The sequence below is a fragment of the Lycorma delicatula genome, chromosome 1 (genome assembly GCF_047948215.1).
Source record: "Lycorma delicatula isolate Av1 chromosome 1, ASM4794821v1, whole genome shotgun sequence".
NCBI lineage: Eukaryota > Metazoa > Arthropoda > Insecta > Hemiptera > Fulgoridae > Lycorma > Lycorma delicatula.
In genome coordinates, this window is record NC_134455.1 from 1,606,739 (window position 1) to 1,631,815 (window position 25,077).

Below are 25,077 nucleotides of genomic sequence, written 5' to 3' on the forward strand. Positions count from 1 at the left end.
TTGGAATAAAATGAACTGAACTAAAAATGAAATTAACAAATATTAATTTTTTCACTATTTTTCTGCACGTATACTTATTGAAAAATAATACGATTTTTACCTCAAAAATCTTTATCTTGTGTTTATATAAATAGATAAATATACCTTATTCTGATCGGTATATTAAAAAATACCATTTATAGTCATATCAACATAAGATGAATTATAAATATAAAAATAAATTACAAAATTTTGAACAGGACGCACATAGAGTGCTTTGCTTAGCATTATTTAGAAATTGATCAACAGAACAATATTGTTCCCATTAAATATATTTTAATTGCTTTTTAAACAAATTGGTGGGGGGATTTTCATATGGTTTCACAATTTATTAAAATGTCAATGGCAGCATAATAAGTCCCTTTTTCAAAAGGCCGCCGGATCAAGCGGTATTTATAAGCAGTGTTAAATAGCATTACTTAATCTTTCATATGAACTGTTGAATGTTAATCTTTATTGGACAGTGTACATTCAGGAGTAGGAGGGAAATTAGTATAAAATTCAATATATTTTGAATAACTTGAAACATTCAGGACACGCATAAGATTATAACAATAGTTGTTATACGCAAATTACTGAACAGTGAATCTTCAATAATATTAAGTTATAATAGGTCGGTCTTCAACAATAATAATTTTTTGTGAACTTTAATGTGTTAGAACTATACTGGGTTACATACGCGCACTCACAGCTGCAAGCAAGGTCAGTATCAGCAGATGACGTCATATCAAGTATATACAATAGAAAAACAACTTCATAAACAAGCCTACCCGGAACATAATCAACACGCATTCTTATCAACTTAACTTCTGATCACTGAAAATAATTTAATAATATTATTTTATAATAATTTAGTAATTATCAATTTATACAGGATCATTCACGGGAATCGGATGTTTTTAAAATAATCATAAAAAATTGAATATTTACTTTAAAAAAGTTTTATTCGTACTGAAACACTTGTTAAATCAAAGCATTTGTTACTTACTCGTGAACGAAAAATTATGTCCGGCAAGTGATGTCCATTTTAGGCAATACATTGTTGTAGCCTTTCACGGTAACCGACCTCAATTCTTTGCAGCATGTCTACATCTATCTGGGTGACGTGATGACGAATTGCGATCTTTAGGTCCTCCATGTACGCAATTTATTGCCGTGCACACGCGATTTCAGAAACCCCCACAGAAAAAATCATAACTACTCAAGTCGGGAGACCGAGGGGGGCCAAGGAATGTCGCCGAATCTGGAAACGATCCGTCCCGGAAACAAGTTACGGAGAGCAGCCATCGTTGCCCTCGCTTTGTGCGCTGTAGCTCCATCCTGCTGGAATAACACATTTTGAAAATCGGTTCCCCGGTTTCGTAACTCGGGGATGAAAAACGTACTCAACATCGCAACGTAACGATCAGCTGTTACAGTTACGGCAGCGTCATTTTCTTCAAAAAATTATGGTCCAATAACACCGACCTTTCCTATTGCACACCAGACAGTCACCTTTGGGCTATGAAGTGGTCTCTCGTGAAGCTGATGCGGGTTTCTTTCTGCCCGATACCGGCAATTCTGTTTGTTGACTAAGCCATTCAGATGAAAATGGGCTTCGTCACTCATTAACGATAACAAATTTTCATTTTCTTCAAAAACGGTATGCATTTGTCGACAAAATTGTAATCGCTGCGTGAAATCTTGCTCGTTTAACTGCTGCACGACGGCTATCTTGTAAGGATGGAAATGCAGGTATGTGCAGAATTCGTCTTACCGTACTTGTGCTCATTTGAAGCGCTGCTGAATGCCTCTGAATAGAGCGGCTTGGGCTTCTTACAACGGCTTCCCTTACTCGTTCGATGTTTTCCGGAGTGCTAGCGGTTCGTCGGGGACCGGGTGGTTTTTTCTTCAATATTGAACCGCTTGTTCGAAGGTTGAACCACTTGATGGGTAAACAACCATCGAAGGTTGTTCACCCGTCGCAATATTGTGTTACGAGAAGGGACGCTTGCATTACGATGGATATTAAACTGACGGCGGAAATCTCGTTGAACAGCAGTTACGGATTCGTCATTTCGCACAAAACTGTAATACGCGAACAGGCGTTGGTCTTTCGCCCACGGCTCCATCTCAACGACTAAAATGTAAATGGTATGAACAAAGGAAACGTCAGACGCCAGCCACGTGCCCCTCCCACCACGAACGTCCGATTACAACCCACTTCAAAAACATCCGGTTCCCGTGAATGACCCTTTATATCAATTTATTTAATGTTGTCTCTATCAAAACCGCAGTTTAAGTCAAAATGGAATTTAAAGATTTAATTAAGAAACGAGGTATTATGATAAACGGCATAGCAAAATTAAAAATATTCATTAATTTTAATTCCCAATCAGACGATTATGATCTGACCACTATAAAATTCAATAAACTATTAGAATACGAAAAAAACATTTTTTGAAGTTCAATCTGAAATAGAATTGCATAAAGATGCACAGATAAAGATTTAGAGGATAGGGGGGATATATATGATAATACTTTTGATAAACTTTAATAAAACTAGAAAATATTTTCAAAATTTCCGACGCAATTGAGTCAAATAAAGTAATTGACAAACCCAATCAAATTACATTAAAACCTATACAAATTGAGCCCTTTCACGGTGATGTGAGAACATGGCATAAATTTTCTGATCTTTTTAATAGTTTAGTCCATAACCGCAAACAATTTTCCGATGTTGAAAGATTTTACTACCTTACAAATTTCTTAAGAGGTAATGCTTTAGATGTAATAAAAAATTTAATAGTAACATCTGAAAATTATGAAACTGCTGTAAACTTACTTAAAGCTTGTTACAACAACAAACAACTAATTGCAGCTAAACATGCTATGGAAATTATTAATTTAAAACCATTAGAAAAGGAAAATTCTGCAAATTTATCTAAATTCATCGATCAAATTAATTCAAATATTAATGCACTGAAGAATCTAAATATTGATTATTTAGAATTTATTATAATACAGTTAATTACTCAAAATTTACATTTTAAATACTTTAAGAGACTGGGAAAAACAGTGGAAAATAATGAATTTCCTAGGTTAGAACTACTCATTTCTTTCTTAGAATGTAAGCGTAAACTACTTGAATCCACAGACAGGATTCAATGTAACGAAAAGCCACAGCCGCCTAATGTAGGTTTTAGCGGCAAAAAATATGATTATTCAAAACCAAGTTCTAGTAAAACTCTATTTTATGTAAATAATTCTACGTGAGCATTATGCAAAACTAGCAACCATCCATTGTATTGATGTGACAAATTTTTTAGCTATAATGTTAATGAAAGGAAGAATTTTGTATTTCAGAAAAAATTATGTCTTAATTGTTTAAGTAAACAGCACGTTGTAAAAAGGTGTCAAAGCAGTCGTAAATGTAATAAATGCTCACAGAAGCAACATACGCTAATTCATCTAGATAAAATGCTGCAAGAGCCAACAATTAAATCTTCTAAGCCGAATATCAAGCTCCTTCAGCTAATAGTTCATATTGTACTTTAAAATCAGAACCTAACAAGTCTGTTTTACTTGCAACAGCTGTAGTTAATGTTAAAGATAAAAAAGGTAATTTCATCCAAGCCGGGGTCTTACTTGATTCCGCTTCAACGATTTCATTTTGTACTGAAAGGTTTGCTGCCAAACTTGGGCTTCAAACCAAACCTGTTTTAACGCCGATCACAAGTATTATTAATGTTGTCACTAAATCTAAGCCAAGTGTTGATTTAAATATTAATTCAAGATATGAAGATTTTAGTTTTAATTTGAAATGTCATGTACTGCCATCTATTACAGATTTGTGACCTAATGATTCTGTAAACTTAACTGACTGGGAAATTCCTTCTCAACTTTTTCATGCTGTTCCATCCTCATTTTAATATTCCAGGGCAAATTGACATTCTTATAGGCGCTCAATATTATCCTTCATTGCTTAAGCCTGCTCAATTAACTCACAATTCTAATCTTACCATACTTCAAGAAACTCGTCTTGGTTTCATAGTCTCTGGTCAAATCCCTACTAAATCTAGTAAATGGAAAAAAAATTCAGATTCAATATCACTTTTTGTTAGCGATGAAGCAGCTTTCCTCTCAATTAGAGTCCTTTTGGAGATGTGAAGACATTGAAAATCGTTTACCAACCAAGGAGGAATCTTTCTGCGAAAAACATTTCGTTGAAAATACCTCTCGTGATGACAAAGGCAGATTTGTTGTATCTCTTCCTCAGAAGGAAAACTGCGCTTTAGGAGACTCTTATGAAAATGCAAGGCATCGTTTCAATTTGTTACATCGTAGATTTCATAAAAACGTTAAACTTAAGGAAGATTACTTCCATTTCATGAAAGAATATCAAGAATTAGATCACATGCAAACTGTGAATTCATCTCGGTGTAAGGCTCCATCTGAAACCTTTTATTTGCCCCTCCATGCAGTATTTTGTGAATCTTCCACCGCTACCAAAACAAGAGTAGTATTTGATGGTACTGCAAAAACATCAAATGGCCGATCAGTCAATTCAATTCTTGCTACAGGTCCAGTAGTACAAAAGAGATTTTTTTTCGATTATAATTCGTTTCAGAACTCACAGCTATGTGCTATCAGGCGATATTTCAAAGATGTATCGATCATCTTTCAAAATCAATCCTTGAGATTTTTGATTGCAACGAATCGTCTGGTACGATAATAATAACTCATCAGTCATTTCATACAACTTACAAACAGTTACTTACGGTTTAGCACCTTCAAGTTTTCTAGCTACAAGATGTTTCATAGAAATTTCTAATCAAAATGAAGCCATCTTTCCTCAAGCTTACCGATCAATCAAGTAAGATTTTTATGTCGATGATCTGCTCACTGGTTGTGACAATATCGATCGGTTGAAACAATTATACAATGATGTTTTGCTATTGCTTAGCAAATATGAACTTTCACTACACAAATGCCATTCCAGATATGTTTGCCATAAATACTCAGATATGTTTGACAATTCTGATTCTTTCATCAAATTAGATAAGGATGAAAATATCAAGACACTTGGATTATTTTGGAATCCTCAAGGTGATGATTTCATTTATCAATTCAAATCAAAAGATAATAATACTTCTTACACTAAATGTTCTGCTTTATCAACAGTTTCTTCAATTTACGATCCTTTGGGTCTACTTGCTCCTACAATCGTTCCAAGTAAAGTGTTCGTCCAAGAGTTATGGTGTGCTAGCCTTCAATGGGATGAAGTTCTTCCCGCTCCGTTAGCAGAAAAATGGAATTTTCTGTACTTTCAACTCATATCTTCAAGTAATTTTAAGATTTTAGATTAATTAAAACTAGTTTTAGTAAGAGTTATCAACTGCATGGATTTTGTGACATCCCCATGGCATAACCCCGCCGACATCCTGTCACATGGTTGCATGCCGGATGCATTAACCTTGTCACAACTCTGGTGGAATGGTCTGTCTTTTCTGAAAAAAGAGGAGAACACCTGGCCATCAAATTTGCCTATCATTTCTATGTTTCCGCCAGATTCGCTCAAAGAAGAGAAGAAGTCTAGCAAAACTAAAGTGTTTTCAGCTCGTCTTCAAACTACAGAAGCTGTAGAACTTTCAAAACCATTTTCTTCGTTTGTACGAACATTAAACATATTTTCATATTGTTGTCGCTTCATTTATAATTTTAAAAAAATAAAAATTATCACATATTGTCAGATCTTTCTTTGGAAGAAAACAATTCCACGTTGCCATTACCTATCTGTCACGGTGGACGGCATAAATCTGATCCTACTTCACTTACTCCTGGACATTTTTTAATTTTCATTCCTTTAACTTCCTTACCTGACCCTGATTTTTCAGGCATTAACATAATTATTTTATGTAATACTCTTTTTTTGTACATTAAGTTTCATTTCACATAAGGTATCACAAAATTATAATTGGTGGGCGCTGTGTTCTGTTCTATGTCGAGCCATCCGATGCTGCAATCTAGTGGATGCTAGTGCTAACAGGAAAGTGAAGCTCGTACTAGTATTCTCTGTTAGAATCCTGCCCAGTGCGGTAGCATTATTCATTTCGTCGAGATGGACAATTAGTGTTAGTTATATTCTTCATCAGGATCCCGCACAGTGCAGTTATGTTCATTTCAGTCCAAGGGGACTCATAGTTTCTTGATAATGTTCAAGTTAAATTATTACTAAAGTGTCATACATTCTTAAGTTTAACGTAACTATTGTAATTCAATTAAAATGTCAAGGGTGACCACAAATTAAATATAACGATTCAAGAAGAACATAGCATTGCTTCATTTCATCATCTACCCTCTCATCAAAAAATGCAGTCCATCCTAGCTCTAAATTCTACCAACATTAATTTTTAAAAATGAACTCAATGTAATATAAAATAGAACCTTTTCTCAAACTAACACTGGTTTCAGTTTTATGAAGGGAAAAAGAATTGTTGAGAAAACAAAAGAATCTCAAAATTGAGTAATTAACCACTTTTTGAAGTCAGTCAATAAAACCAGTCTTTTAAAAACTGTCCAGCGGTCCTTTTACTTGTAATTTCTACGCTAAATTGAGGAAAACAATTTTTTCATTAAGAAAACCATACGGGATTTTGGAAAAATAATCAACCAAACTAACGAGTTAATTAGTAATGTTATGGGTACCTTTGTAATGAATGATAGCTGACAATTACTGTTTTTGGCGATTTATTTAAGGTTTTTGATTCTGTGGTCCTCTTTTCATTTACAGGTAAATCAACTGCAGGATAAATCAAAAAGCTAATTAAACGCTATAATTTTCTTAATTGAATGCCATCAATTTATTTTTTAAATGGGCAATATATTTCACCTAAGATAGCTTTCATCAGTCTGCTATGAAATTACTGTATTTAATCATAAATTATCTCTGTTTCTGTGAATCCACTTTTAAAAGTATGTTTTCATTCTTATCTCTCTGATACTTCAGTGCTATCAAGCATGATACTATTTTACAAATTATCTGTTTCAATTTACAGTATATACAAATCATTTTTTGTATCATGATATAAAAAAGAGGTGTGTTTGTCTGTTTCATATACAAGGAAAATGATGGTTAACAAGTCACTGAATATATTAATAAATTATTGTCTAACATCATATTATATCAAATACCTAACAAAGCAATTTACAAAATATATAATTTGTTACTTATTTACTGATATATTCAGTCTACACTGTTCCAATCATTGCTTTTGTAATAACATAACTTTCGCCTTTCTCCTTTTTCCTCTACAATATAATTAGTGTAGTGAATCTGAGAAACCTGATGGATATAAGCAGTTTACAAAATATACTCCAAAATCTACCTTATATAATTACAAGTTTCATGCTATTTTACATGAAAGAACACAAATCTTTAATCATACTATAAAAAAGAGAAAAAATGTAAAATAACAGTATACTTAAATAACCTCTTATGAATATATGTAACTTAGTTTAAGCGTGTGCAGCAGTGATCAGCAATTATGAAGGGTTGCAGTAAAGGAAATTAACTGGAGAAAAATTTATTAATTTTTATAACCTGTGCAATTATGAGGCAAATTTTTAAGCACGCCCATTTTGATATAAAATAAAATCAAACTGACACAGAAAAAATGCTATTACATTAAAATTAACTTACATATATGTATTATTCTTCTACATAGTCACTGTTCACTGGATTTTTATATCGTTCAACAATTTTTATTGTTCCACATTCAAAAAATGTTCCTGCCAATAATTTAAACATATTATATACTTCATCTTTCAAATCCTCATCATTATCAAGCCACTATGATTTAAGCTACGTTTTAAAATGAAAAAATGCATTTAGAATCTAGTAACTAGGTCGGAACTCTAAGGTAGACGTTTGAAGATTCCCAACCAATCACATTAATTCTTGAACAGTCTTTTTTGAAATGTGCAGACAAGCTTTGTCGTGAAAAAACTAATCTCATTAAGGAGCTTACAACAGCTTTTGTTCTGAATAACACATTAAAGTTTTTAAGAATTTCACAATACGCAGTACTTCTACAATCAAGGAACTTGATCGATAATAACCCTGTTTAAAAAAAATAGTAATCACAAGCTTTCTGTATAAATGGGCTTGAAGATGATGAATGCCATCATCACGTGTTGTTCTGTTCTCGATTGTTGTATCACATCTGTCTCTTCTTCAGTCATGCGGTTAAGCAATCCTCCTTCATTTTGGTATTGTTGCAAACAGAAGAGTTTGAGTTGCAGTGAGAGATGTTTTTCCCTGTGACCATCTGTCAACATTTTTGGCTCCCACCTGGTGCATAACTTTCTGTTAATCCAGGTATTCAATTAAAATTTTGTTGATAACTTAACATAAAATGATTAGAAACTCATTATAATTATTGATAAATATTAAATTGTTCTCATCTGTTTTCACATATTTTTTTCATTAACTTTTTCCAACTTGTTTAAAGGCAGGCAACTGCTGTAATCTTTGTTACAAACATTCATCCTGCCTTCTTGAATCAACTGACACACATCAAAATCAATGTCAAACTGATTTTAACAAAATGAGGGGTATGGTAACCCTGAACGAAATCCTAACTGTATAAAAATATTTACAGGAATCCAGCAATTCTTTTAATTTAAAGGAAAATAAATTGTTTGTTTACTCAGCCAGGATATATCGAAAAAAAAAGCAGGACAGAAATTAAAGTCTATAAAAATCTTAAATCAACTTACTGTCCTACCTATTGCAAAATGTTTTATTAAAAAAAAATAAAATTTTAAATGGTAGTCTCATCTTAGCAAAACAAATAAGGGAACAATTTTCATGAAATAGTTTTTAAATATTATTCAGGTATTTAACCTTCTCTCAGAGACATTTTTTTTTAATAATTTACTCTTTGAGGATACATTCTAGTTGACTGTCAAGAGGCAAAAACAAGAGACCCAATAAAATCTGAAACACCTATAAAAAAAATATTTTCAGTCTGTTCTGTGACCTCACTTCCAGTGTTTAGATAAGAAATAGCATCAGAAAACATCAGATGTATCAGGTGGTTAGAATTTTGAAAAAGTATCCTTTTATTTTAATTTTTTCAAAGCAAATGACTAATACACTTGAGTAAAACTTTTCAAACTTTTAAAATATTGGAAAAAATTTCATCACGATTGATTTCAGAGGACATTTTGTGTCCTTTGAAATCAATTCTGTACGTCTGTATTTTTGTACTGCGGTACAAGAGTAATGGAAATAGTATATAAGGCATTGTATGTTTACAAACAATAATCTACTGGTTTCCAATAACTAAAACATATTAATATTGTTTACCACATACACATTAATATTGAAATGTTTTGGTCATTAGTTTAATAAGTTTAGTAATTTACTGAATGTTTTAAGATCACCATATAACAGCTCAAGTAGCAGTTGTGCGAGTTTGCACATTTCATAATTACCACCTATTTCATTTACGTACCTGAGCACCATCAGATGTCCAAGAAACTGAATTCTTGTTAATAGCATAATTAGATCTATTTTTCATAAAAAAGAATTGATTTCTTGCAAGCAGAGAAGAATTTACAATAAACAGCGGATCAATTCTACGGGCTTCAAAGATTGTAGTATAAGAGTACTGTAGTATAATAAATGCAAGCACCAGCAATAGTAACACCTTGAGCAGGCGCGGCGAAAGAAGACTCATGGCGCCATTGTTAACCTGTAATGAGAAAAAATTGAAATCAACAAATAAAATTATATAAATTATGATCGAATCCAGAGGCATACATAATAAAGAGGGAATAACAGACAAATCCCTTGCTAAGAAAGAGAATACAAACAAACTCTTAAAGGATCTGACTGATATTCCAGTCTTCATGAATTCAAATTTTTCTGATTCAAAAATGCAAATGTAAACATTTAAAGTTAAATTATGGAAATATGAGTTACAAAATGGATAATCAATCTGTCCTTTAAGAAAACCAGTACAAAATTTCCATCAAGAAAATGTGTAAAATTTTTACATTTCCGGGAATTTTAAAATTAATTTAAAGACATACATACATCTAAATGCAGTACAAACTTTTCTCCTAGCCTTACAAACAGGAAAATGGTAAACGGCTTATTTTTAACAGTTTATTATTACAGTTCTGTAATCTGAACCATACTCAAGAGTTATGTCAGAAAAAAACTAAAAAAAGTGAAATTTTTATTTTCTTTTTAAAAGCTTTTAATTATAATTTTAGGTGCTAAACCGTCTTTTAGTAACCTAATAATGGAATTGATTACTTAATATGATGTTATAAACATTAGATCTAGGTCATTAGTTTCTGCTGTATAAACTTATATCTGATAGAAAATGTGTAAAGGAGAATATGTTAAAAAATCTAGCTTTATAAGACATGAGCTGTATAAAATTTTACAAAAACTAAATAATAACAAAATAATAAATCTCTTTTGAAATGCATGACAAAGTAAGACATTATTCACTATTGGAAATTTTAATATAATATATATGTACGTATTTAGACAAAAAAAAAAAAACAAAAATCTTAAATTCACACTATACTTACTGTTAAAATACAAGTTATCCATTTTTTTTTTTTTTAGTTAATTGCAGTTAAGAAAATTTAAATTTACATGAAAAGTGGTCAAATGTATTTCTATTATTATCAAATCTGTTTACAGTAAAGACTGGTATAAAAAAAATACAGTCTCTGCATTCAGTTTAGAAATATAAAAAAATGATTTGTGATTTAATCACAGAATACTGTTATCTGTATGTATTAATTCTCTCTCTTTGAATGTGTTTGTGCAAACAAAACTAACCGAGTGACATTGTATAAATTGTATACAAAACTTATCATAATTTCTTATCATTTAAGATCAGTTTATGACTGTCTCTTACATTCAACTTATGTAATTACACAATTCTTTAAAAAGCAATAAAAATAATTATTAGTACCATTATTATATGCACAAAAATTTATAAATAAAACTTGTTTATTATAAAACTAGTACGTTGAAAAGATAAATAGAGATTTATTACAAATAAAACATTGCCGTATATGCTAAAAGTAGTAAAATCAGTACTTAAAAATATAAAATCCAATAATTAAACTTTTAGAAAACTGAACATTTTTATTATGTCTACTTCACAAGCCCTAAACAGAATGAACGAATCAGTGCGATTAATGTATAACTTCTTAAAACATTTAGTAAAATATGATTCCATAAAATCGCAGCAGCTGTATAAATAAGTTTTGAATATTTATTGTTTTTTTAATACTAACAATATTTAAAAAATTTATTGCTGTTGTTTTAAAACAACAACATATTGTTGTGTATTACTAAAATAAATATTCAATCTCACTTAATTAGGTACTTGGAAAATATTGGAGACAACACAGCAATATAATTGAAAACACAAAATGAAATAATTCATTCTAGACCGGAGGGGACAAAAGAGACTTACGCTTTCTTATTTACAAGTGATTTGTAGATATATATTTAAATGATCATTCAGATGTTTCCTTAAATATGCCCGTCCTTGATATTAGATTCAACATTTTTTTAAAGAAAATATATTTTTCTTAAATTTTGGAAAACTCAATTTATTGTACCAAACTTCACGGAAACATACTTTTACACACACAAACACACACACGAGTGCGCGCTCGAGATAGAGAGAGATTAAAACCACATTATAGGAATTTGAAATGAACCACTTATGTATAGAATTTTGTGGCTTGAAAATCTCCAAAAGTACTAGATCAATTTCATTGAAATCACATAAGCTACAGAAGTTTATCTGAAGTTGTGCATGTGATAATCTGGTCAAGATTGGTTGCGTTGTTTTTGAGTTAGTGTAAAATTTTAAATTAGAATAGGATGATACGTCTTTCTTACGAGTTTTTCAACATCTTCTCTTTCTTTTCACCAGTAGAATTTCACCCTTTATTTTCAGTGCACAACTGCAATGTTAAATAATACAACTTTAGGGAGAAAGGCAGAATTATATAAAACATTACACACTGCTGCCCTCATCTGTTTTGTTAGTATAAAAATGGAAAAAAGAGTGGGAAATATATTTAATTTTTTTTTTTTTAATTTTATATGAGTCACCAACATTCTTTCTTGTAGGTGTAGGCTTCATTGAAGCATGCTGCTTGTTCCAACATGAATGCCCCCTACACCTTCCCAAACTACAAGCATAAGCCTTCCTTCACCTATTAGTCGGACTGTGATTATTAATGAAAGTTTATAAAGTGTATTTATTCAAATGTCTGCAAATCAATCTGAACAGTGTAGTGTTGAAAAAGGAAATGGAACCGAATGCCGTAAGTTGTGTTATACACAACAGACAATGCTGGTCAGTATTACATCGTTGGAACAATCAGAAGTTGAGGAGTGGGGTGAGTTTAGAACAATTAATTTCTGTCTGTAACCATCATAAAGGATTTTTCTTAAGCAAGTTTGAGATCTACCAAAAATTCTGTATGCACCCATTCCAATCTCACAAGAAAAAAATACCAAAATCTTTAAGAGTAAAGAGTTTGGAACTCTCTCAAGAAATTAAAAATGTACAAAAGTGTGTAAAATCAGTCCCCGGGCAGAAATGTGATGTTTGTAGACAAAACGTTAACAAACATGACACACTATTGCATAATGAGAGCAAAATTGAAGAAATAATTATCGATAGTGAAAAGATAAGTAACTTAGAACTAGATATTTTTAAGCAACAGAAATTGGAAGAACTAAATTCATTCATGCAAAATTTCAGGAATCCCCATTTAAACTTCATGGAATAGCACCGCATAGCAAATCAAGCTATGCAAAGAGAAAAATTGAATCTGTTACTAGTACATTAAAGTCAAAAGTAAGCAAGGCATTAGAAAAAAACTTTACTTCAGCAGATGAATCTCCACTTGCATTGACAAAAGGAACTCGATAAAAAGTAAAGGATATGGACAGACTAATAGACTGAATGAAAAAAAGCTTAATGTTACCACTTCATAAAGAGAAAAAATACAAATTTTAACTCTAGTCATGCATTGTGGACCAGAAAAAAAATAAGCAAAGAATTCAATGTGAGCGAGTATATTGCATGTAAAGCTAAGAATCTTCTTAAAGATAAGAGTATAATTGCACTGCCTGAGCCAAGAAAAGGACATCCACTCAATGAAAATGTGATTAAGCTTGTCAAAAGCTTTTACTAAAGTGGAGAATACTCTCGAGTCATGCAAGTGCTAATGATAAAATACGAATTTCAAAAAATGAATACTAGCAAAAAGTGCTGTTAGGAAATTTGAATGAGCTGTATTCTGCTTTCAAGTTTGAACACCCTGGTCTTAAAATTGGACTGTCCAAGTTCTGCATGCTCCAACCAAAATGGTGTCTATTAGCAGGTACTACTGGTACACATTTTATTTGTGTCTGTATTATTCATATCAATGTTTTACTATTGGTTTGTAATACTACTGAGAAGTAAGTATGTTCAAGAAACAACAGAGACTGTATGTTATGGCACTGTTCAAACTATCCTTCAAGGACAATCTAAAATCCATCATTATGGAGAAATTCAAAGAATGGGATCCTAATGATGAGATGACATATTCCGCTTGGATAACTACTGATAGAACTTAACAGGTGCAGTTCACCGTAATATTAGAAGAATATCTGGAAATCTTAGCTGAAGGTCTAGAAAAATACCTCACTCTCATTACAAAATCTAAGGCCAGATATTTACAAAAATCAAAAGCAATCTGAAATTAAATGAAGTCATTATTCTTTTTGATTTTAGTGACTTTGATTCTTTTGTTTTGCAACATGAAGCTCAAGTGTATCATTGGACAAGCAACAGTAGTTCTCTTCATCCAGTTGTGATCTACACACGTCATGACAACAAAGAAGACCTAATAGTTTCTAGTTTGTGCATAGCGTATCATGACTTGGAGCATGATGTACCATTTGTTCATGAAACACAAAAGGTTGTTGCTGAATACTTGAAAAACAATTTTCCAGGGGGGTGAAAAGCATGACTTATTATAGTGATGGATGTGCAGTACAGTAATAAACTGTAAAAATTTTCTCAATCTGAGCCTTTATGAAAAGGACTTTGAATTAAAGGCTACCAGCCATCGGAAGTCACCTTGTGACAGTATTGGTGGCACTGCCAAGCGCATTGTGACAAAAGCAAGTTTCCAACGTAGTCCTGGTAATGCTATTGATAATGCCCAATTCTTTGATTTTTGCAAGACAAAAATAGAAAACATGAAATTCACAATGATTAAAAAACTAGCATGCAAAAAACTAGAGGCTTGTTTCTCCAAAGCCAAGGCAGTTCCTAGGACATGTAGTTTTCACCACTTTGAACCTAAATCTGAAGACTCAATTGCAACAAAATGTGTAAGTTTTGATGAAAACTTCTCCACAGTCTTCAATTTTTCTGAAGAAAACCCATCAGTGAAGATGTCTGATGGTGTGCACAACTACATTGCCTGCACTTATGATGACCAGTGGTTTTTGGATTACTTTTATCAGAACATGAAGATGAAGGTGACATTTAACGTTAAATTTCTGCGTCTGTCTTTTCACTGGCCCTCAAAAGAAAATATTTGCTGGATTCCTGTGAACAACATAATTTGATGTGTCAACCCCCCAGTCACAAAAGTAACTGGGAGAATGTATTATTTTCCTGAGAAAGAAATTAGTTCATCAGCCTTCAGTGCAACAAGATGTTAAAACAAATACAAATTCATAAATAAAAAGGTGTTGGTGTTTCGTTCAAAACAGTGTTATTGTAAGAAACATTTCTGTAATTCCACTGGCATAACAGGTATAAATAGCAAATGAGCCTATGTATAGACTTTTAAAAGACTAAGTTCTTCTTTCATTCACTGATTTTATTCAATTTTTTGTACGTTAACTTTTAAAGTTTAATCAAAATTAAATTATACACTTTCAAGTCTTAATGTTTAAAAAATGGTACTTTGTACACCAACTTTGTATGATTTTATGTGCTAAATTAAAATTAAAATTATGTGCTAAATTATGGCAGTAGGTAATGTATATTACCTACTGCCATAAATTGGTTTATAGGATCTTGTCATTCCTGATGTTTGGTTCATTCCTGAGATGTGTGGTTAATTGAAACCCAACCACCAAAGAACACCGGTATCCATGATCTAGTATTCAAATCCATGTAAAAAACGGTTAACCCTTACTTAAATTTTATTAAAAGGAGTATATTTCCTTAACTAATTTCGATGCATTTATTTTATTCTTTTACATAAGGGACATCCATCAGGTTGTAAGGGACAATATGAGTAAACTTTTCAGAGGTTTAGATGAAACTGTAAGCTAAATTTACACTTTCAAATTAGGATTGTCTAATAAGATACCTTTATATCTGTAGCCAACAGTTATATATTTTTTTCTAAATTTAAAAATGTAGGTAGAAAATAGATTTGTAGTGGTGTTATGTAAGAACTGTTTAGTAAAAAAAAAAAAATTAATACTTGTTTTGTTTATTATGGATTTTCATCGAGTAATGACTTCAACCCGTGGATTAACTGTTTAAGTAGTTATTAATCATTATTCTTGATTACCATTAAAAAAAGATTTCTTTTAAGTGTTAACTAGTTTTTTTAAAAAAAAAACAAGTATTTAAAATATTACTTCAGTATATGAGTATTTTCATACAGGAATAATGTTTAACAATCAAAATGGATATCTAGTTTTGAATTTAAAATAAATTTTTTTTATAAACGGATTTTGAGTTTTAAAATTACCATTGAATGCAGCTCTTCTTTCTTTGTAAATATTTGGACTATCTGAATAAAAAACTATTTGTAAAAGAAATTATTTTTAATTTGTAAAATAATTTGAAAACCATGCTGAAAGTAACATTAAGAAAATAAAAATTACTTTCAAGGTGACAATTTGAAAACTAAAAATTAGATAAATGTATGCACCTCCTACTCTTTTAGTTAGAGAATTTAAAATTCTTCTAATTTTGACAATGTCATAACTGAAAAAAGGTACTGATTTTTATTAAAAATAGTTAATCATGGGGCCTTTGATAATGGTTTTATCACAATGGTTTCATCATATACACAATATGAAATAATGCTTCCACAATATATTATACTTTTTTGTACATATTTTATTAAAAGAATTTCTGATTAAACATTTATTTAATTCTGTTAAGTTTCATTTTTTCCTACTTTAGATGCATTTTACTGAAACATATTTTACTTCTTTTAAGAGTGTGGTACTCTATGATCCAAATACAAAGGTTTTTGTTACATGTAATTGCATCAAGAACAGAGTAGAATCCACAGTCTATGTACAGGCTCTGGATGATTTACATGCTTTAAAGAAGTTATATAAATTGGAAGACTACCTTGGTTCTACTAATTTTCCTTTCATAATTTGTATTTCAATTTTTATAGTTCTTTACAGTAACATTACTTTTTAACTGAAAAAATCACATGTCTTGCATAAGTAATATTTTCTAAGAAAATAAGTTCAAACATTAGATACTATTTTGCTAGTCTGGTTGCAAGAACAGTTTTTTGGCCAAATATTTAAAATTTGTTTAAATATATGTGTTTTGAGGAAATAACAAGGCAACTAACTTACAATTTTAGATGGAAACAAACATTTATTAATATTATTTTAAAGAATAATTAACAAAAATTAAAAAAAAAAAAAAAAAAAAAACATCAATCTGAAGCTATACAAAAAAGTAAAGTTTAACATACGTGGCACATGACTCTGATTCACAAAGTATGGAAATACAGCAAGTGAATGAAATTAAAAATCAATGTAATTTAGGGTACTTACATACAGTTCTTACAATCAGTACAATTCTACATAAAACTACACTGTAAAAAACATGTTCTTGATTATTTATATTTAAAAATACTTAGTACAAACCAATAATAATAAATATAATTTTGACCACGATAGAACTCACGTTAACTGACACATACTTCAAAATAAAATTCAGAGGAGAAACATCAGAATCATTCCTAATCAAAACAGGTTTAAGACAAGGAGATGGACTATCCCCAGTGCTCTTCAACTGTGCCCTAGAATATGTAATGACAAATTGGTACAAAAAAAGACCCAGCACATGTAACAATTGAAGCAAGGATACATGTAAACCAAATCAAAATAATCTGTCTAGGATTTGCAAATAACCTAGCGTTTCTAGCCAATAACATCACAGAAGCTAGAATCCAAGTAACTTCATTGGAAGAACTAGCAGGAAAAATAGGCCTACGAATATCATATGAAAAGACTAGAATAATGGCTATAAATTCCCTGGTATTGAACCATGTAATCATAAACGGACACACAGTCGAGCTAGTTTTGTGGTTTAAATATTTAGGAGAAAATATCACACATGCTTCAAAGAAAAACTAAACTGGAAAGAAAGAACACAAAAGCTCAGTTATGCAGAAAATACCACCAAAACAACAAATAATACAAAAGATGCATCTTAATAGACACCAAACTCAAACATTACAAAACTGTAACCAGACCTATAATATCATATGGAAGTGAAACACTCTTCAAACTAAGATCCAACGAATAGAAATAAGAATGCTTTCTTAGCATTCTTATTTCTTATTCATGTATAAATTTCTTACTTCATTTCTTATTTCATGTATAAATAAAAAACAGATTTGGGGGAGAATGGAGACTCATACCAAACCGAGAGGTACATAAAGATGTAGAACCAGCTCTAGACTACTTTAGAGAGAAAAGAATCACCCTCTTTGGACACATAATAAGAAGAGAACAGGCTTGTCAAGGAACTGGTCGAGAAGTATAGGAAAATATCCAAAACAATGACCTGGATTGTCAAAATTAAACAAGATATGCAAGAACTAGAAATCACAATAGAAGATTTACGACATAAAACAATATAAAAATACTAAAAGAAACAAACTCGATTTAAAATTAAAGAAAAGAAAACAACGAGGGTTTGTTCAGAACTCAAAAAAGCAAGATCTGACAGAAAGTATTGGGAAGCAAGCAAGAAGAAAAATTAAAAGAAAAGATGACCAGAGTTGACTAAAGTGGTCCACTGTGACCTCAAATCCTCCAAAAAAAATAAAAAATAATTTTCCCTCTCAGAGTCTTATTTAAGAAATATGGCAAATCATAAAGAAAAATGCCACCTACAGAATTCAGGACCTTGCATGCTCTGTTGATCTTGGGGGTTATGCTGGCAATAGCCTAGTTACTGGAGAAAGCAACTTGAGAAGTTACAAAAATCAGCTGCCAGCTGCTAGCTCCTAGGAAAGTAGTCAGTCGGCAAGAGATGAAAAGAAGCAGGTTAAAAATTTTGAAAGGAAAAATGAAAATAAACAAAATTGATATAACTGGAATAAGGAAAATGTAAGGTTAACAATGAGTTTATGAAATAAAAGGAAGAAATTTCTGTCAGGGTAAGAATTAACCCAAAGGATTCACTTTTAATATGAGTGTGTATGCCAACTGATTGATATGAAGGTGAGGATGAAGTAAAGTATGAGCACATAGAGAAAATTATGAAAGAGTTAGTAAAAAGATTGCTGAAGAATAATAAATATTTGATAAGAATACTGAGATAGGGGAAATATGGAAAGAACAAATAGTGGAAAATAAGGACTGGGCATAGAGACTGAAAGGAGAAATTTTTAATGAGTTTTACAAGAATAAAATGTTTATTATACTTTGTTCAAAAATCATAAAAGTAGGCTTAAATTTATGGAAATTACCAGGAGATGAAAACTAACATAGAATTGACAATATACACAATACACTTTGGTTGCCAAGAGCTGACAATTAGTGATCATATACTTCTAGAGAAACAAAAGTAATATAGAAAAGAATTAGAATGGCAATAAAATAACTAAATGGAATTTGGAAAAAAGCAGGGCAGAAGTTAACGCAAAAGAAATGCAGAAAGCAGTAGTGCAAACAAATTTTTGGTGAATATGAAAGATGCCACGGGTTTGGAAAGACACTGACTGACAAAAATGAAATATACAACAAATACAAAGTAAGCAGGATGAAATTAACAGGCTTTTCAGAAAACTGAACAGCAGATTAAGAAGAATAAAACAAAAGTAAAGAAGAATGGTCATAAGAGATTTAGATAAAAAAAGACTGTACAAACTATTGTATTGTAAAGTCAAAACAGTACCATAGGATAAATGGAGAACGCAATAAAAGATATGAAAAATAAAAAAGTTATAACTTTTTCAAGATTGAAAAAGAATAAAAAGGAGTAAATGAAGTCCTATTAGAAGTGATATTTACAAGAGATGGTGAAACTTTTTAATATAAAATACAAAAGTGGTTTGCAACCATAAGACTTTCTTCAAACAACCATGATTATGATATACCATTGCTTGAATTTGAGTCTTATGTAATTATCTTTCTGATCTTTATTTCAAGAAAACATAAATCTACTTTCAATATTATTACTCATATTATTCCTACTTCAACAATTCCATTATCTAATTTTAAACCTGCTCATCTTTCTGCTTACTCCTATTACAAATGAAGTTATCTAATTATCTTTTTTAAATTCTCTAATCTATTACTCCACAAAATTCTGATATTCACATTCTGACTTCAGTATGTCAAAGCTCTTATATTCTATGATAACCATCTTTTTCCAGCAGTCCTTACACACTGTATTTGTGACGGCGGGGTAAATTTATTTTATCATAAAAATTTTTTATCTAGAGAATGGCATCAAATTTCACAGAAAAGTTAAATTAAAAACACCATGAAACTAATAGGAATAGTTTTTCATCATACGATAATTATAAATTATTTTTTCAAAATATTTGTTACCGAGCAGTAATTATTCATAAACTTCGGACCATTTTTTTTATAAACTGATCTACCTAAACTGTTATAAAATATCTGGAACTTCCCTATTCAGGAGTTTTAAAGATTTATATGAATCTAAAAGATTATTCCATCCTCAAGAGAATTTAAACTCACATTACCCATTATATGATTATAATCAATTTCTTCTTTACTAGTTATATTTATGATGATACAAGGTTTTAGCAGAACTACACAATGTGTATTTTAATTTTTTAATGATAAAGTTATGTTACAGCTATTTCTATTAACATCACAACCATTTACGTACATTATCACAATTATCATTATTACTCTTCATATAATTACAGTCATTAATGTTTTCTTAAATACTCTGACCTAAATTACAAACATTTTTTTAAACATATTGTGCTTTCTGATACTCTCTCTCAAGTAATTATATTATGTAAAAATTTAATAATTTCCTTTCTCATCTATCTACAAACGTATTAGCATTTAATATCTATTGAACTCCTGATTAATATTGTACATAAACAAGAGGGAAGAAAGAATTTCTTTCCCTGGATTTTTATTAACTTTCTTTGATGAATACTCTAAATCATATACCACGAAACAGATTTACAAAAACGTTATACGGTTTTAAAATTGAACGAGTAAATTTCCTTATTTGTATTTACACGGTGTTGTTTTCCTACTGGATTAATTATTTATATTAGAATACAGCTTTGTTTAACTTTTAGTTATTAAAATTTGTTAAAGATGTGAGATTTGTTAATCTCACTCACATCAATAGAATTCTACTTCTAAGAAAAAATGTATTTGGTCCTGTGAAATTTAATTGTTTCACTAGAAAATTTCTTGTAGAAATTATAACCATCCTTTTCATTTCATACCTTTATTAACAGTATTTATCGATTTTTACAACACAAGTTTGTTGGAAATAACAGTATAACAAAAATAACTATACCATTTATCATTACTACTTACTTATTTTGTAATATTCCTGAAATTTTTACCAATAAATAAATTTATTTAGTTCTTTAATTGTCTCAGCAATCTGTTTTTCTAATTCATTCATTAATCACTATCATTCATGTAAATAGAAGTTTTATTTTGTGAAATTTTTAAAACTGTGGCATATAAGTCCTCCTATAATAAGTATATAAGCATATATGCTTATAAGTATACTTATAAGCATATAAGTATATTGATACTGATATTCACACTACTTAAATTAAAAGTTCTGAAGAATTGCTATTTTCTAATATCTTTTAGTTTTGTTTTTTTTTGTCTTCAGTCATTTGACTGGTTTGATGCAGCTCTCCAAGATTCCCTATCTAGTGCTAGTCGTTTCATTTCAGTATACCCTCTACATCCTACATCCCTAACAATTTGTTTTACGTATTCCAAACGTGGCCTGCCTACACAATTTTTTTCTTCTACCTGTCCTTCCAATATTAAATATATATTATATTCCAGTATGCCTTAGTATGTGGCCTATAAGTCTGTCTCTTCTTTTAACTATATTTTTCCAAATGCTTCTTTCTTCATCTATTTGCCGCAATACCTCTTCATTTCTCACTTTATTCACCCGTCTGATTTTTAATATTCTCCTATAGCACCGCATTTCAAAAGCTTTTAATCTTTTTTTCTCAGATACTCCGATCGTCCAAGTTTCACTTCCATATAAAGCGACACTCCAAACATTTAAATTAATTTTTGATGTAAACAAATTATATTTCTTACTGAAGGCTCGTTTCGCTTGTGCTATTCAGCATTTTATATCGCTCCTGCTTCGTCCATCTTTAGTAATTTTAGTTACCTAATCTTTTAGTTATGTTACTCTATATTAATAAGAGCATTATTTTGAAAAAGAATTTAACATATTTTGTTAAAATTATTCTATTACTTTTTGAAATAATGAAGACAAAATTTAAGCAACGCGCACTTTTTTGTGAATGTTGTTGAAACATAATTCTTTCCTTTCAGTGATAAGATCAAAAATGAAATGCACAAAAGAAAAGGTAAGAAAACAGCCTCTGATTTAAAATATTTTAAAATCCTGTATAGTAAATACAATTGTTTTTAATATTTAAATTTGTAAAATTAAAAGAAGATAATAAAAAAAAAAATTACAGTGACTGTACCCCAAAACTAGCTTTAAAACCAAAACCAATTTTGATACATTACCAAGGAATAAAATAAGTGTAATCCTACCAATCATTAAAAATAAATAAATAAAGCTGTGAGAAAACAAACTATCCATAAAATAACCAGTACAAGAACTGAAATTAAAAAAAGTAGTATTCTACATTCAAAATAAAACCTCTGATAAAATTAAAAAAAATAAGATAATAATAATAATAATAAAAAGAATAACACATGGCTCATTTATTATCTTCTTGAGCCCAAATTTAAAAGATTAACATGACAAATATTATCTAAAGTTATTTGAACGGTTATTTTTTTGCAATATTTATAATTTTATATTTTTATGATTTAACCACACGAGTTTAAAGTTTCTTCATAGGAATGTAAAGGAAATTTTGTTTATTATGGCAAACCTGAGTGGGATTCAAACTCTATAACCTTTCAAATGAAAGTGAGACTCCACATGCGATTGGCATTGAAACCAATGCACTTTTAAAAACTGTACACGAGTACTATATAAATGATTAAAACAAAGTCTGATAAAAAATAAAATATTTACAATGTATATATTCCAACTAAGCAAAAGAATATTCATTACTAGTTGCGTTTAGGTATTATTATTATTAGTTGGTATTTAGTATTTAATTTCATTATACTGTAATTGCTAATTATTTTTAAGCTGAAAATAAAAGCAAAATACCCAGAGTGATCTTTTTTATTTCCTTTATTTGTCAATCGATGCAAATTTACTACTAAAATTTATCTTTAGAAAAACTGAAAAAATCTATACCAGTAGAAATCTAACTTGACTTAATGCTCAAGTGAAATGTGTAAAACGAACTAAATGTTTAAAAAACAAAACGGTTATTTTATTTTACACATCCAAAGAAAAACTCATTTGTACATATTGAAAAGACAAGAAAATGTGCACAATGAAAAATAACCAGTGTAACTACAAATGAAGTAATATATAAAATGCTTAAATATTTTATCAGTTTGTGTGCAGTGGCTTTCCCAAGAAAAAGATTAATGTTTTCCTAGAAATTTTATTCTGATCTGTACATAATATAGGTCACATCAGGAACGGGTAGTTGTACTACTTCCACAGATAAAAATCGGTTGGCTGTTTTATGAATGCAGACCAAACATCAAGATTTTATTTTTTTTGCAGACTGTCAGGTAAACAGGGCAGAGTTTGAAATCTTGTAATTTTAACTTAGGTGTAGAATATATCTAAATCTCATTCATTGCCTATATCTGAATAGATATCCTGGAACGCACGACTCAAAAAATGAGTGTAAAGCTGAAGAGATGAATTATTTATCCCCAGATTTGTCCGGATGAATCAATGGAAACCATTGTAAAACCTTGATCAGAGCAATAACAAAATATACAGTTAATTTCAAAATATAATAAACCGGTATGAATGCACAGTAATAATGTTTCTGTGAAGGAAATCTATTATTTAACATCGACTGGTGGGGGGATCTTTTCAACGGGTCAGTAATTTAAAAAATGTCAAAGTAAAAGGTTCTTTTGACTGAGGAAGAATAGCGAACAGAAAAAAAACATTCTGTTACGTGGTTTGATATTGGTGAATATTGTTGTTTTTTTTAAGCGACTAAATATAAATAGAAGCTTAAGTTAACATTTTTAATTTACTGTAAGATTCATATTTTGACCCCCTGAACAACGATCCGACATCTCATTTTTGCATCTTGAAAGTGAGATTTCATTGTTTCAATGAGCCCCAAGATATGATGTATTTCAAATGGGAATATACTTATGGTTGCAAGTATTTATTCAAAACAAAACAGTACACAGCTTGATGTTATTGCAAACAAAATCAAAATATGGTATATCATATACGATATGATATTTGGTTGAAACCAATATATCATAAAATAGGTTATTGGAATCTAAAATTCATCTCTTCACATGCACATGCAGATGTGTGTGCAACCAGGCACATAAGCATACAGTCAAGCGTTAAAAATATGATTGGTATCTTATAATAATGAATTTTCCAAATCGGTCAGACCATTCACCAGATATAATATTTAAAAATATGTACTCACAACAGTAAACCTTTTTTGGAACTAAATTGGATCTGTCCCTATTTTATGGGCAATAATAGTAGTAATAAGTCTAATAGTATAACAAAAATAATCGGATGTTATTACAGCTATCAAGAACAAAACTTAATTTATAGATTAAATTAACGCAATTGAAAGTTTGATAAAAAAACTGAATATTATGGGACTCCACAAAATTTAACCTTTCACTTTTACCCTATTCCCCTGATTCCTATTTCCCTATATCTTTCCTAACTCCCCCTTCCCTGATGCTTTTTCAATTTTCCCTTTCTCCTCTTTTCCGTGTCTCCATTACCCTTTCTGTCCCCTTTTCTCTTTTCCACTTTCTCCCTTTCTTATTTTCCTGCGCGTAAATCGGTCTAGTAGTATTTTAGTCTACAGCAGACACGCATATGAATATTGCGCCTTTTACATATATAAAAGAAAAAAGTAAGTATGTATATTTGTTTGGTAAATATTTTGACACCGGCGCCACTTAGCGGATACAGTTTTTGCAAAAATATTGTTTCTTTTCACGTAACATATATATTCTGAATACCAGTCAAATCGGTCCATAAATACAATTTTTTGAAATATCTCGACTCCAGCGCCACGTAGCAGATCCAAACTAATTCTCAGAAACCTTCGTGGGCGAGCGCACAACTCACCAAAGTTTCATCGCAATCAGATTAACGGTATAAGAACATATATGGGACAAACAGACAAAAAAATTCATTTATATATATATATATATATATATATAAGTTAAAAAAAGAGATGAAGACAGATTCGAATCGATGTGCTTTCCCCTCGTAAGATCCAAATATTTCATTAATTAAAACTTTATTTGGCTATAACTCTGGAGCCGATGAAAATAAGTACCGCTTATGATATATCGTTGAAAAGCTCTCAACGAGGGCTTATTACAGC

At 30.5% G+C, this 25,077-nt stretch overlaps 1 protein-coding gene across 6 annotated transcripts in view; it reads right to left on the minus strand.

Annotated features, from left to right (window-relative positions):
- LOC142318745 (beta-1,4-N-acetylgalactosaminyltransferase bre-4-like) overlaps positions 1-25,077 on the minus strand; it is an 84,050-nt gene that overhangs the window by 24,093 nt on the left and 34,880 nt on the right. For all 6 annotated transcript variants that reach the window (XM_075355459.1, XM_075355290.1, XM_075355200.1 and 3 more), the window contains exon 2: positions 9,540-9,779. In XM_075355459.1, the coding sequence (XP_075211574.1) occupies positions 9,540-9,764 (225 nt within the window). In that variant the 5' untranslated portion in view covers positions 9,765-9,779. The remainder of the gene's footprint in view (positions 1-9,539; positions 9,780-25,077) is intronic.